This window comes from Abramis brama, assembly GCF_963993115.1.
Source record: "Abramis brama genome assembly, chromosome: 2".
In the NCBI taxonomy this organism is placed as follows: domain Eukaryota; kingdom Metazoa; phylum Chordata; class Actinopteri; order Cypriniformes; family Leuciscidae; genus Abramis; species Abramis brama.
In genome coordinates, this window is record NC_139964.1 from 10,304,447 (window position 1) to 10,320,505 (window position 16,059).

General features: G+C 36.4%; 1 protein-coding gene across 1 annotated transcript; it reads right to left on the minus strand.

Annotated features, from left to right (window-relative positions):
- Positions 1-3,519: 3,519 nt before the first annotated feature.
- LOC311077591 (NACHT, LRR and PYD domains-containing protein 3-like) lies at positions 3,520-16,059 on the minus strand. The gene is made up of 11 exons (XM_084106143.1): positions 16,042-16,059; positions 13,972-14,239; positions 13,753-13,896; positions 13,301-13,342; positions 11,351-13,136; positions 10,142-10,315; positions 9,891-10,065; positions 9,161-9,324; positions 8,914-9,087; positions 5,732-5,778; positions 3,520-5,658 (listed from the first exon to the last, which is right to left on the minus strand). Exons 2-11 carry the CDS (start codon positions 14,210-14,212, stop codon positions 5,114-5,116), a joined length of 3,492 nt encoding a protein of 1,163 aa, XP_083962269.1. The 5' UTR covers positions 14,213-14,239; positions 16,042-16,059; the 3' UTR covers positions 3,520-5,113.

The following is a 16,059-nucleotide window of genomic DNA, read 5'->3' on the forward strand; positions in this document are numbered from 1 at the left end:
CCTTTTGTTAATATTAGTTTTTCTCTGACTGTTCCATCATTGTGTTTATAAAGCACATTTGTCACTGCAAGAGAAAACATGACCTACTCACAATATGTTTTGATGATAATGACATTATCATCATGTAGTGTCCCAATTCACTGATGTCATTCAGAGTCTAAATCTTTGACTATATGCTTGATGTCTCGTTTTAGTATTGGTGATTGTAGCTCTGAGATTCTACAGTTTGAGATCCAACAGCAATATGAAAATTTTTGAAAATACTTTGTGCAAAGAAGTTATTGTGTTAAAACACACAGACATCAAGAATCAGCATATGAATCTCAACAATGGTGACAAAAAACAAACTAGTGACAAACAGATCAACTCTGAACATCACAAAACAAGCTACTAAAGTCAGAACAAAACAATAGCAAAATAAAAGCAAACAGGAAAAACAATTAAAATTACAGGACAATTCAGCTGCATAATTTATACATTATGATGTCAGCCATTGATGCGTTCTGATTGGTGGCTCCCATCATGCACTGCAACATGAACCATTTGTTTGATTGTCACCATTGTTGAGATTCATATGTAGATTCTTGATGTCTGTGTGTGATTTTAAAACTTTCAGATCATTAAAATATTGCTAGAAGTAGTTACTGTAGTGAAAAATTAATAAAACATGTGGATAATCAGTTTATAATAATGGGCGCCATCATTGAATCAGGTCACTAGTAATTTCATCATCAAATCATAACCAGGGCTGCATTTCCAAAAGCATCTTAAGCCAAACATGATTGCAGACCAACTGCGACAAATGGTCTGTACGATCAAATTAGGCTTGCAATGCTTTCAGGAAACACAGCCAAAGTCACAGTTTCCTCTTGCCACAACACATATGCTTTATAAGCACAGAGTTGGAGCAGCCAGAGAAATACTCAAAAGTAAAGGGTCAAGAGCAGCCCAACTAAAGCAAACACTGACCACCATAATGGTGACATGAAACGAAACATTCCATAAAACATTACCATCTAAACTTCTGTTAAATCTAAATAAGACCGTGTGTAGATGTATGACAGAAATAAAGTCAAACTGGTAAAATAATAAGTGCAATAATGGCTCGAAGTCAGTAGTTCTTGTGTTTCTCTTTTTTCTGTTCTTGTTTCTCTTTCCTTCAGTGATTCTGCTTGTTATCATCAGGTGTCACCACTAATGGCCAATCATCACTTAATTAATCACTTAATTATCTCATTAACTTCAACACTGCTTCAGTGTTAACTTAATTAACTCATTAACTTCAACACTGCTTCAGTGTTAACTTAATTATCTCATTAACTTCAACACTTTTTCAGTGTTAATTTTAACAATCTGTAGAGTGGGACCATATGTGCTCTGAGCAGTGTTGATTTAACACTGGGGTTTTTACTGTGTAGGGCTAGCACAAGATGGGAAAAGTTTTATTAATTCTTGTTTACTTGTGTTCATTTAATTTATTTTTATTTTAGAGCATTTAAAGTGCTTCTTAACGATATTTTATTTATTACACACAAGTTAATTTGTTTATTTTTCTAACCCATCAGCCCTCTGTGTCTAAATAAGTAATACAAGTCCCAGAGTTAAAAAAATGTGTAAAACGAGCCTGTGTGTGACTTGGTATGACTTGATGACTAAGTTGCGACTTGACTTGACTTGACTTGACTTGACTTGACAAAGATTATGACTTGACTTGACTTGACCCTTACAACAGAATGACTTGACTTGCAATGTTAAGACTTGGACTTGACTTGAGACTTGCATTTAGTGACTTACTCCCACCTCTGTATTTGAGAGGTCCACAAGACTCCTGGAAGACTCCAGCCCTGTTCACACACACACACACACACACACACACACACACACACGTTCAACCAAACACATGATCATCCACAAACGGACACACGCTGTGAGATCTTACCCAGCCAGTATTCGCCCTCCACATTCCCAAATCCTCTCTTGTACTGATTCCACGGGCGATAGAAATTCACACTGCCATCCATTCTCCTCTGAATCACCTGTGATGGGTTTATATAGAATATATGATTCATAATGTATGTTCTGATGTGTGTTCAATGATCTACAGTCAAATTCGTACTGTCCATCCTCCGTTGTCTTCATCTTTCCCATCTGAGATCATGTGACAGTAAACCCAGAAAGGAATATCCCATGCCGGATAGATGGTGTAAATCCCACTGTGTGTTTCTCCTGCTTTATAAAGGTCAGAACAGTCGAAAGGCATTTCTTCATCGTGACTGCACCCGCTCATCAGAACAACTGGAAGAAAAGCCACTAAAAATACCAACATCTACACGGGACAGAGAGAAAGAGTTTCATCACACTGAAATTAAGGTGAAAACATAGTAGTTATTGAACATAGAGTTTTTGATGAACTTACTGCCATCTTCTCAATCTCTCCTCAGAAGATCACAGATTCGATTTCTCTAAGACTCAAACATTCAAATAATTCAAACTAACATTTTAAACTGTATAAATGTCTGAATGTTCTCTGAGGTAAATAAGGAATAAAACAGCAACTCACTGTATGTGTTGTGCCTTGAGTGTTTGTGGATGAAAGACTGAAACACACATTTATATATCTGTCAGATTCCCAGGCTCCTCCTTTGATAATAATATATAACAATAATTCTCACGATATAATAGAAAAAGCTGTTGAAAAGAACATATTTTGTCAGAACAGACAATAGGTCATTGTGAGGATGCGAGTCTACATTTTCGCATGCAAAGCTAGAAGTCATGTAATCTGTAATTCACTAGTTCACACTTACAAATAAGTCAGAGAATAAATGCGTATTTGCCGTGCTGTCCGAGGAGAGGGCTCCGGGCTCGGTATTCGGCCCGAACCCAGAGTACTCCCCCCGTATTCCTGGCTGTAAAAGATTGAGCCAAGAGTGAGGAGTCGGGGTGGTGGAGGGATGCTGGAAAACTGTCAAGGAATATTAGGTGAGTTGACAGAGTGGATATATATATACTTCTTGTCATGCTGATTAGGGTAGACGTAATTGTTTGATGACGAGTAGATTGGATTGATTATTTGAACGTGCTCCTCCCGAACTTTGTTTATAAAACATCATTTTAAGAACCCAGACTTGCAAAAGAACAGCAATAACTCATAACAATTGCACAAAAATAAGCCCCTTTCAAACAGAGATTCCGGAAAATACACTGATAATGTGTTCCGGGAGTTTGATTTTGGTTTGGTTGTTTACAGTAACACATATGAAACCTTTGCATTTACCTGCAAAAATCTTATCACATTTGATTTGATGTTCTAATCAGTCACACAGCACAAAACAAGATGACAATAAATGTGCACAAATGATAAGATAAAGAGGCTTTCAGGTTACAACATCTGACAGAAGGAAACAGAGTCGCTTTCCACCTTGAATGCTGCATTTAGAGTATCCTTGTTTTAGTGAACTCAATTGAAATAAGTTCAGAGAACTCATAAGTATTGTTTTTTATTTAACTTTATTTGGATTGAAGTTATCGGTTTCCTCAAAAGAGATGAGTTAGCTTAACATGTTGGGTTTTACAGGTGATATAGCCTTTCAATAACATTGCACAACCGTTATCAACGTTTTCTGCATAGAGCTGCAGTACCCAAGTACATGTGAGGGTGAACAACAACTTTAGTGTGTTATTAGAAAGTGAAAGTGACAGTGACAAAATGATTAAATAAAAAAACTTTAAAAAAATATGTCAAGAGCAAATATTTTAATGCGCAAAGCAATGTGCTCCATTTCATCTTATTTTATGAACTGTTATGATACATTTTACATTTGTTTTACACTTTCTTGATTGCTTGAATTGATTTTAATGGCTGAAAAACCAAGGATCAGGTTTATCACCAAATGTATATAATGGCCCCGCCCTTTATGAACTTTATCTCTATCTTTTTGAAGTGTGGTTAAAAGGAAAACTGCTGATGAAAAGAACTGATTTGTCGGAATAGAGCATTGTGAGGATGCAAGCTGGAAGTCACATAACCTGTAATTTAAGAACCCAAACTTGCAAAGAACAGCCATAGCTAATAACAATTACACAAAATAAGCGGGATATCACATGTTCCAATCTAATGTTCCCGAGGAAATAAAATATGGATTCAGATGTTATCTGTCTTCTAACCTCAACAAAAGATTACAACTAGATTGCAGATATATCATATTTCTCCTGCATGCATTCAAGGTACATTTATATTAATGTTATATCCAAACAATATTAAAACTTCTATCTAATTACAAACTGAATCCTATTATGTTCCAAATATTGTTTAAAAGGAGATTATAGAATTTACAACATGAAACTAGTTGAGATGACTCAATTTAGAAAAAAAAAATCCTTTGTAATATTTACATAAGGCCAATCAAATTGTTAGTATAGTAATATAGTATTCTTTTTCAGTGCACAAAATAATAAACTGACTCCTAAAAAAACGTTGTTCAAGCTACTTTTTTACATTAGTAAGAAGAACATTTTGCAAGTTGGATTACAATGAGAGCACAGAAAGTGGAATTTGGCAACATCTCAATCACAATTATTCAACAGCATGGTTTTTGTTGGAGGATCATCACATGGTGTGTCAATCAGATGAGCCATCGCTCAGATGTCCATAGAACGTCCAATATGTTGTATTAAATGTCATCAATAACAAAAATTTAACCAATTTTAATTTGTTGAGCAAACAAGTCAAGCCAACTGCAGATTTCTTGCAAATTTTCAGATCTCAATAAATAATCCAGCAAAGGCAGTAAAGAAGCTTTTTTGCATATTAGGTTAACAAAGTGAACAAATGAGTCTTGAATAAAACTTCAAGCTCAGAGAATGATTTAATAACAAAAATAAAGCATTAAAAAAACAGTCAGCTTTTGCATGTCTAAAAAGCCAAATCCAAAAAGCAGTAATAATTTCTGAAAATGTTCAGTTGTTAAACAATTACAGTAAAACATGTGAAATCTTTGCATTTACCTGAATAAAATCTTATCAATTTCGATTTGATGTTCTACTCAGTCACACGGCACTAAACGAGATGACAATAAATGTGCACAAATGATAAGATAAAGAGGCTTTCAGGTTACAACATTTTACAGAAGGAAACAGAGTTGCTTTCCACCTTAAATGCTGCATATAGAGTATCTTTAAAAGACGCGAGGAAGGTGTACAAGTGTGTAGGTGTGTCAGAGACATTGTAAAAGGACAAAACGCCAGCCGTCGTGTCCACATAAACCCCTACTCTCTTAAATGAACGAGAGGTCAGAGTCTTTATTTTATTGTCTTCTCCAGAATGAGAAACATATGGATGAGATCCATATGAAATTTTCCATGAGAAGTCATTGTTTCCAAGCTGACCGCTGGCCTCCAAAAAACTAAGATCATCGCTTTTCCTCTCAATGGTCTTGTACGTCACTCCGACCATCCCATTCGAACCCGTCCATTCAGCCTCCCAGTAACAGCGGCCGGACAGACTCTCTATAGACAGAACTTGTTCAACAGGTTCAAATCTTTCAGGATGATCAGGATACGGCTGTACCTGTTCTACTAGCGTCGCTGTTCTGCCTTCATCAGATAGACACAACCGATTGTGAGCTGTGTTTGGATCCAGCTTGAGATCACAGGCATCTGTGAAACAGAAAACACTTCAATTAGTGTCTCAGAGAGAAACACAGACAGGTGGAGAATGAGATACACTTACACTTTTTTATCCCTGGTTTGATGAAGTGTTCACCCACAGGATCAGTTCTGCAGAAGAAGTCAATAAAAAAGAAGAGGAAAGTACGAAAAGCTTATAAGAATGAGAGCAAATAATAACAAAAGGTCATGGGTTTGATTTACAAGGAATGAATGAACTGAATGAATGAACCATTAATTAAATGTTGATCTGGACAAAGTTAACTGCCAAATACATAAATGTGTAATCAGTTCCTGCATGTCCGTTAACAAAATAGAACTTAAATTGTTAGACTAATGTTTTGTTCTGATTCCAAACAGCTATAGAGCTAGATTTATAATAAAAATCATTTAAAAAAGAAGCATTTTAATGATCCATTCTTCTTTAACCACAAAACACAGACACATTTAAATTCAGATAATCAGACATCATAGTAAGTGATTCTGTAAGTCATTGTCTAAATAGGATTAAATTAGCTCAGTTATAATAAAAATAAAATAAAAAAATATTACTTTTCTTCAGCAAGGACACATTAAATCAGTCAAGATTGACAGTAAAGGCATTAATAATGTTACAAAAGACTTTAGCACAAATGTTCTCAACTTTGATATTAATCAGAAATGTTTTCTGAGCATCAAATCAGCATATCAGAATGATATCTGAAGGATCATGCACTGTTAGACCTTACCGGGTTTTTTTACAGTAAAATACTGGCAACACTGTTGCCAGTAATTTACTGTTAATTGTGCAGTTCTTTACTGTAAAAATGCACTAAAACTTGAGTTAACTAATTTCACTTGCAGAAACCGACTGCCTTAAATTGACCAACTGTCATTTAAATGTATTAACTAAAATTTATAATGCATTAATAACGTGAGCAAAGTATTACTGTGAACTTATTTCATTTGAAACCACAACAAAACTTTTATAAATAAAGAGATTTCCACTGGACCAGCAACTACACAGTCACCGCCTGTTAAATAAAGCAACATGCAGTATATCATCAATGTTTGTAGATCTTCTCCTGGACTGAAGCACAGGCTCTACTCTTCTGCACAATGGTGACCCAAAAAATTAATTTTACAGTAAACTACTGGCAACAGTGTTGCCAGTATATACCTGTTTTATAACTTACAGTTTATTACTGTTAAAATACATTTTGTGGGTGTGTTTTTTTAATCTTACACTGTTAACCCTTTCAACCCCACAGGAAAATCCACACTACAAAGAGTAAAAGTAATTGAGACAGTGTTGCAGTGAGATAATTAAGAGAATATGTAAGTGATTGTTGAGCATTAGTGATGAACACCTGCTGTTAGAAATAGAGAAACACAAGAAATACAACTGACTTCCAGCCATTACACATTATTACACTTATTATTAACCAGTATGACTTTATTTCATACATCTACAGAAGTTGTTATTAAGATGTTTAATTGAAAATGTTTGGTTTGAAGTTACCATTATAGAGATCAGTGCTTGCTTTAGTTGGGATGCTGATGCTAAAACATTAGTTTCTCTTTTGCTGCTTGAGCTGTGTTTTTGCAAGTCACACTTGTGCACACACACAGTTTATGAATGATTGCAGTTATAATGATTATGATGACAAAATCATCATATTGCCTGTTCATTCACTAAGGATTTAATTCTCACTCATTCAGAGTTTAATCCTCAATCAAAAGTGTTACATTACCACCACTGTGAAACCACAACAATACATTACAATGATTAATTTTTTTTAACACATCATGCATGACCAGAGAAACAGAGCTACACTGTCTTTTAGAAACACAGAGATATCACAATTTAGCACATTAATCTCAACAACGGTGGCAATATATATTTTTTTATTCATGCAGCAGTGCATGCTGGGAGTTTTATATTATCCTGGAACCCAGCATGCATTGCGACATGAAACTTTTGATTGTCACCATTGTTGAGATTCATACGCTGATTGTTGATGTCTGTGTGTGTCTGAGTCAAGCAGGAATTCAAAAATGTTTTAATATACTATATGATTACAATATTCTTCAGAAAACCTTATTATAGTATTGATTTTTTGTTGTAGATTTACAGATATATGCTAAATATGAAATACCCATAAATTCAAAGAATAAATACAAAAAAGATCAGAGAATCAGACATGCCCAGGATGATTGTGACATCATCACAAAAGCCAAAAACACCTGATCATCTTCCTCTTGACTCTTTTTTGCCATAACAAATGTGCTTTATAAACTCACTGTTACAGCAGTCAGAGAGAGATGAATGGTAAGAAGTCCAGGGACAAGAGACCAACTAAAGCAAATACTGATCTCCATCATGGTGACAACAAACTTTATTATTAACTAAATCTCTGTTAATTCTCAACAAGAACTTTTGTACATGTATGAAAGAAATAATCGTAAACTGGTTTCACACTCAGTGTTGCTGGAAGTCAATTGTAGTTTTTGTGTTTTTCTTTTTTCTGTTCTTGTTTCTGTCCTTCAGTCATTCTGCTTATCAGGTTTTCATCAGTTTCTCAATTCACTCACTTCTTTTCATTCACTTTGTCAATGGGACTATATTAGTGAACTAATGTAGGGAATAGTGAATGAGGGTATAGGGTGTGACTGGGAAAACAGCCTCTGAGTGTCGACTTTGAGCACTGTTAATTCACAGTATATTCCTGCTAGTTTTGTTTTCTACGGTATATTACTGTTTTAATGGAAAATGGTATGATATTGTCAGAATTTGGCCTTTTTTTTACAGCAAGGGTTAACAGTGTGTGACACTGAAGACTGGAGTAATGATGCTGAAAATTCAGCTTTGATCACAGGAATAAATTACATTTTACAATATATTCACATAGAAAACAGTTATGTTAAATTGTAATACTATTTCACTGTTTTGTAATGTATTTCTGATCAAATAAATGCAGCCTTGGTGGGCAAAAGAGACATCTTGAATTACTTTAATAGATCTTAGAGCAGTGGTTCTCAATTCCAGTCCTCGGGACCCGCTGCTCTGCACATTTTGTATGTCTCCCTTATTTAACACACCTGAACCAGATCATCAGCTCATTAGGAGAGACTCCAGGAACTGAACTGAGTGTGTCAGATAAGAGAGACATACAAAATGTGCAGAGCAAGGGGTCCCGAGGACTGGAATTGAGAACCACTGTCTTAGAGAACAAATTAATGTCACATCATTGACCCATGACATACTTGAGATTCTGTAGTTTGTAGCTTGAATCCTTCAGTTTGTCGTTGAGCAGCTGGACTCCTGATTCTCCTGGGTGATTGTAGCTCAGATCCAGCTCTCTCAGGTGTGAGGGGTTTGAACTCAGAGCTGAAGACACATAACCAAAGCCTTCCTCTGTCACCATACAGCCAGACAACCTATAGATAATAAAACAAATAAGCAACCCAGCATTTCTCAAATAAATAAATTAAAGCAAAATCCCAGTTTTACCTCAGTATCTCAAGCTGACAGGTCTTCAGTCCATCAGAGAGCAGCTTCACTCCAGAATCCTGCAGGTCATTGTTACTCAGGTCCAACTCTCTCAGAGGCGAATCTGAGCTGAGTATCGAGGAAAGGGACTCACAACTCTTCTCAGTGAGGTTACACCAGCTCAACCTGCAGGAAAACATTTCAAAATGGTCTTCATTTGCCTTGTAAAAATTTAAGACAAAAGCTGAGATAAAACTCAACCTACAGTAAAGCAATAAAACGCACCCTGGACAGAAGATCGCAAAGAAAGAGCACAGGACATTGTCTAGTCCAAACTTTTCTCCTTCCTTATCTCTGCAAGGAGATAAGGAAGCCTAACCCTAACCCTAACCCTAATCAAAGATCTAAATTAAGTCATTATCATTTTTTATGATTATTTTCTAATAAGAAACACAATCTAATTTTGGTTATCATGTGAAATTGGAGTCAGATTAAACGTAGAGCTACTTCACTGGAGCGCTGAAAAGACGTACACGCATCATACCTTCACCCACACCATTGGATTCCGTCTTTGGGCCAATGGGTGGTCTTTACAGCCTGATACAGTGTGCTTAATTTACTGTATTGCAAAAAATTATGGATAGTGTCAAAAGGATATTTCACCCAAAAATATCAATTATTTTATCATCTTGCTTGTTTATTTCATCAAATTGCTTCAAACTTCTGTAATGCTAAATATCACAAATACTTTCCTAAGAACTTGAAGTTTTCTGTCTGTATTTTCCATCCCTTCTAGGAGATGATGGATTCCAGAGTCCTGCAGATCACTGCCGCTGAGATCGAGCTCTTGTAGACAATGTGAGATCTTCTGGATTGCAGAGACCAGCTCCATACAGCTGTCCTGGCCAAAATGACACTGGGCAAACCTGAAAAATTACAATATGATAATTACATTTCAGGCTAGTCAGTAAATGTTTACACAGCAATGGACATGGTAATGACCTCAGTGTCTCCACATGACAGTGTGGGCTCTTGAGTCCAGCAGAAAGCACCTTCACTCCTGCCTCGATACTGTAATTGTGACTAAGGTCCAGCTCTCTCAGAGGACCATCTTCTAGTTGGAGAGCCAAAGCCACCGTTTCACAGCACGTTTCTGTCAGTCCACAGTCTGAAAACCTGTAAACATGGCAAGGTGTTTACTTGTCATGAAGAGTTTACCTCTGCATTAAAAAAATACAGATCACAATAAATTTTACCTAAAATCGAATACGCTGCACAAATAAATTAGAAATATAGAGGGGGGGGGGGGGGGGGGGGGGGGGGGGGGGGTATGGGGGGGTCTTTAATATAAAGCTAATAAGATTTTATGAATTCTATTGCTTTTGAAAACAGAAATTGTGGGGTAAAATAAAACTGAAATTAGGAAAATATTAAACAGAATACTTTGAAAAAAAAAATTGGGGGGAGGGGGGTAATATTTAATAATAATATGTTATATTTAAAAAAAATAAAATTATGCTGAAAATTTGAAGGAAATCTAAGAAAAAAAAAAGAATATGTTGAAAAATAAAACTGATTTTAAGCAAAATATAAAACAAATTTAGGTAAATAAAAAAACAACCGAATTTGGGAGAATTTTTTTTCGATTTTGGCTTCCAACGATTATATAAATGAGATAATTGAGGTAAAATGAATATTGTGCCGCATTCCGTCCAGCTCTCTTTCCATTTCTTCACAGCGGTGCGCTTTCATTTGCCCCCCAAAAACAAAATTAACTTCCAAATCAGCCAAATTAGTGAGTGTTGTAAAATGCAGTCAACTGTTGCTACACTGTGGGATGTTAAGAAAGAGTTGAGAAAGAAAACATGTTTAACAGTACATTGGATCCGTGCATTAGCTCTTAAAGTGACAACAGCCTAATAAACCTGTTGCAGTCCGTCATTAATCATAATCAAACAACAAATGACAAAGGAAAATCACTTACTGACCTTGACTGAATAACTTAAGTAGCTTAAATACATATTGTTCTGTATTTAATGTATTCAGTAACTATGCAGACTTATATGCAGTGTTATTTTACATTTGGTTATTTAATTTTTGTTGTTGGCTATCACTTATCTGAATACCACTGTTAGTAGCAGCAGCCCTAAAACAATATGTTGAAAAATAAAACAGAGAGTAATACAACACCCTTCATTTGACTCTACTTACAGGGCTTTTCTGCAGCATCTCACAGCTGGCACGAGTCTCCTGCATCCGGGATATGTGTCGTTGAATGTCTTCGGGTCAAAGACATCAAGCACCTCTTCTGACATCAGAAGCACATAGACCAGCGCTGAGCAGTTCGAGTTGGACATAGTTCCCAGCTGGCCGCTCTCTGACCTCAGGTATTTCATGATTTGTTGGTACAGGGTTCTGTCCTGCAGTTCCAGTATGCAGAAGAAGTGGTTGATGGATTTATCCGGGCACTTGTCATTGTTTTGCAATTGCTTGATGTATTGGATGGTTTTATTGATGCATTTTCTACTGTCAAGCGTTTCGTCCAGCAAGCCGATCAGGAGTTTCTGATTGGACTCGAGAGAAATGCCCAGCAAAAAACGCAGAAAGAGATCAAAATGCCCTCGCTCGCTGTTCTTGGCTTTATCAATCGCCTTTTTCAGCAAAATGTATAGCATTTGGTCTTTCTTGGGGCATGAATTCTCCAGGAAGAACTTCAGCTCCTCCATGTTCAGCTTCAAATAGCAGAGGAACACGTGCAACGCAGCGAGAAACTCCTGCACACTCAAATGTATGAAGTAATAAACCTTCCGCTCATGCAAGACAATGTCTTTCTTGAAGATTTCAGCGCACAATCCTGTGGTCTCATCACTTGCGTTGATGTCGCACGCTTCCAGATCCTCCTCGTAAAACATGACGTTCTCCTTCTTCATCTGTTCAAATGCCAATTTAGCCAACTTGGAGATCATTTCTTTGTTTAAACTCAAGACTTTTGTGCGGTCTCTTTCGAGTTTCTCCTCGTACTTCTGGTTCTTTATGTTCATCTGTATCAGCAGGAAGTGGATGTACATTTCGGTGAGTGTCGAGGGAATGTCCTGTCCTTTGTTCTTGATGAGAATATCCTGAAGAACGGTGGCCGTGATCCAGCAGAACACGGGAATGTGGCACATGATGTAGAGACTACGAGACGTCCTAATGTGCAAGATTATTCTGGAGGCCTGCGCTTCATCTTTGATCCTTTTTCTGAAGTACTCCTCCTTCTGCTGGTCGGTGAATCCGCGCACTTCTGTAAATAATCCTATGTACTCTGAAGGGATCTGATTGGCCGCCGCTGGTCGTGATGTCACCCAGACGAGAGCTGACGGAAGCAGTTTTCCTTTAACAAGGCTTGTAAACAAAGCATCAGCAGATGATCGTTCATTCACACAGTTCACTGACTTACAGTTAAATTTCAAATCCAGACGACTCTCGTCAAGTCCGTCAAAGATGAATGCCAGTTTGCATTTTTTATAAAACTTAGTGTTTTCCACGTCTTCCAATTCAGGATAAAATTCCAGCAGAAGCTCATGGAAACTGACCTCTTTATCATCTTTAATCAAGTTAATCTCTCTGAATGGAAGCAGAAACATACAGTCCACATCCTGATTGGCTTTTTCTTCGGCCCAGTCCAGGATGAACTTGTGCACAGAGAACGTCTTTCCGATGCCAGCGATGCCTTTGGTCAACACAATGTTTCCCTCCTCCTTTTGCCTCAATAAACAGAATATGTCATTGCAGTCGATCGGTGTTTCCTCAAATTTGGCCGTTTTTAAGACTCGGTCAATCTTGAGAACTTCATGTTCATCATAGACATCTGTAATGTCCCCTTCAGTGATGAAGAGTTCCGTGTAGACTCTGTTGAGATGTGTTTTGTTGTCTTTTTTGCCCTCAAAAACACGTCCTGTTTTGGCCTTCATGTTGTTTTTGTGACTTTCCAGGATTTTTTGCAAGACATCGTCCTCTAGATCAAATAAAAAACACAACAATTGTTTTTAATCAACATCAGTTCTGCCTAAAATCATTAATATGTTGGGAATCGTAACTTGTAAAGGTTCAGCAATCCATCTACTGTAAATGCAAGTCAAATTTATAACCAGAATATAAATGTTGCTATTGTTTTTGTACCTTGTTTTTCAGAGGTCTGTCCCTCTGCTGGATTGTGTTGTCCTTTGAGGATGGCAGCAAGCATCAGAAACAACGCCAGGAAAAAATGCACATCCATTATACACAAATAGTTTAGCTATTAAAGTAGTAACAAAGCATTAGGGCTGTAACAATATATCGTGTCAAAATATATCGCAATACAAAAATGCAACAATATGTATCGTGGATAGTGACAATGTGTATTGTGGATAGTTCACCCACAATAAGAATGACTGTTTTAGTGTAAGTAAAATTAAACTACTATATATAGTACAGTACATTTTTTGTTAACCTTTTATCATATGTCTTGGAGAATCGCAATAATATCGTATCTTGAGTTCAGTATCGTGATATGTATCGAATCGTGACATGAGGGTCTCTTTACACCCCTACAAAGCATATTTATGTTAACTGCATTAGTGCTATAATCTTACCAATAACACCAGTAGTTGAGTTCGAGTTGATGATTATTGAGCCATGGACGATGCTTCCAACGAGTACTGGCGAAATTGCAGTTGCACCTGATTCAGCTTTCAGATCAACATTGACTGCAGGGTAAGGGGGGCTGATTGTCTGCACTGGGATAAAAACTGAGAGATTTACACACTTTCTTACATTACAGCTTTAACATTAATGACATTTTACTTCATTACCATTCCTCTGTTCAGCTTGGTTCCTCTGAAGGTCTATCTTCACAGCTTCATCTGATCCACGACACTTCTTCAGATCATCTACAGCGTCACTGGTGTCTTCCCTCTTCAGTTCATCAGCCGTAACTGCTCTTTTCAGCCTCTTTGCTTCGTTATTGTCCAGCTCAACCACCGCTTCCTGAAGCTGCTCTGGAGCGGACGCCATCTTGTCTACTCTGGTCTTGTATAAGATCAGACGAGACATATGACCAGAGACTTGCTTGGTAGTGTGCTCCAAATTTACAAGAGAATAGTTAAATCACTGGCATCTTAAAATTAATAATAATAATTTGATAAAATCATGGAGTAGGGGAGCGCGGGGCACAACCTAACTCCTAGCAACTGTTGGCTAAGCTTAAAATATTTTTTACACAGTGGGGTTAGTTGTAGCACAGTGTTACAGCTAAGCCGCCAAGTGTACAACAAAAATGAAATGAAAACAGCGAGCCACACAACTTTTCAGGTTTGAGTATTTATTTATATATTTATTTTGCCACATTTAACTTTGTTGGACTTTCACAAATAATGTTGGAATTTAAATGTCAAAGTATGATTTTTTTTCCCCCACAATTGTTTACTATGCATTGATCACTTGTTTATTTATTAAGAATATAGCCTGTTTTTCATGCAATAAACCCTTTAAAATTTGATTTTAAGTTTGTTATTATTATTATTACTGTTATTGTTATTATTGTTATAATAATTTTGCATGCAGCTGCCACACACAAATATAACTCAATTGCAATTACAAAATTTGAAGATTTGATTTATTTATTTATTGCAAAAATGTGCAGCCTTTTCCTATATCTGATATTGATCTATAATAATGTGAAATGAATATAATATAATAGAAGGATGATTGGATGCGGGATGGATGTATGGATATCTATCTATACAGATGCACAAACAATATCAAAATATACAGATAAAATAGTACTGAATTATGTGTGTTACACACAAGTGTTACAACTAACCCCGCATATGGGGTAAGTTGTAACATGCACTTCTGTCACTTTCAGTGCAACTGTACGAAAATGGTGTTCATTTGTAGCAGAGATGTGTATGTTGCTTGTAAAAAAAAGAAAAGAAAAGAAAAGAAAAGAAAAGAAAAGAAAAGATTAATCTAATTTAATTATATTTTCAATAATTGAGCCAAAGCCAAAATGTGTTAGGTTGTGCCCCGCTCTCCCCTACCCACTTTTAATAATACCAAACAAAGCCCTTAACTTCACTGTTGAATAGCCACAATCAACAAGTTATAAGGATGTAAGAACAGAAGCAGTTTTGCTAATGTTACTGTACAGACATTCTCGTGCTTACGGAGAGTTCAAAGTCTCACCTAAAGGCCCATTCACACCAAGAACGATTTCTATAAATAACTTTATTTGCATCCTCCCCTCCACCGGACAATAATGTTTTGTTTGTTCTCCATGCGCGTTTCCGTTATGGTCTGTCTGTGACGATATCTGCAGCTCGCAGTAAGTTATTTTTTCATTAATCAGCTGTAAAACAGCTCGTTCTGAAGTGATTCCAACGATGTCATTCTTCTCATAGTTGTGGTTTGGACTTTGCTACTTCTTAGAGATAAACTTTATAGTTATCATTGGTGTGAACGAGCCGTGAACGGTTAAATTCAAGGAAGTTCGAAGATCAAACGCATGCAAAACCGACTTGGGTGAACGACAATTTATTAGTCATTTAATGTTTTACACATAATATAACGTTTTAGTACGTTTAAACTTAAGACATAACGCTGGGTGGATGCAAAGAGTGTCTTTTTTTTTTTTTTTCTTTTTTTTTTAAGACGAAAGGTTTCTTTGGATATAATCAGCATAATACAATGCACTTGCCATATTTATTTATGAAGCACATTTAAAAAAACAACCAAGGCTGAACAACAGAAAGCACAAAAAATATAGATAGAGATAGATAGATAGATAGATAGATAGATAGATAGATAGATAGATAGATAGATAGATAGATAGATAGATAAAAGTAACATAAAAGTTGTTAAATATATAACACGCACGATACCTGTCCTGCAGTTCTTAA

Excerpts from the sequence above, each read along its gene's own strand:
- LOC311077591 (XM_084106143.1), bottom strand. The coding sequence starts at position 14,212 with ATGTCTCGTCTGATCTTATACAAGACCAGAGTAGACAAGATGGCGTCC. Across the intron at positions 13,343-13,752 it reads CTCAACTACTGGTGTTATTG|GACAACACAATCCAGCAGAG; the intron begins GTAAGATTATAG and ends CCATCCTCAAAG. Across the intron at positions 5,779-8,913 it reads TACAAACTACAGAATCTCAA|AACTGATCCTGTGGGTGAAC; the intron begins GTATGTCATGGG and ends CTTCTTCTGCAG.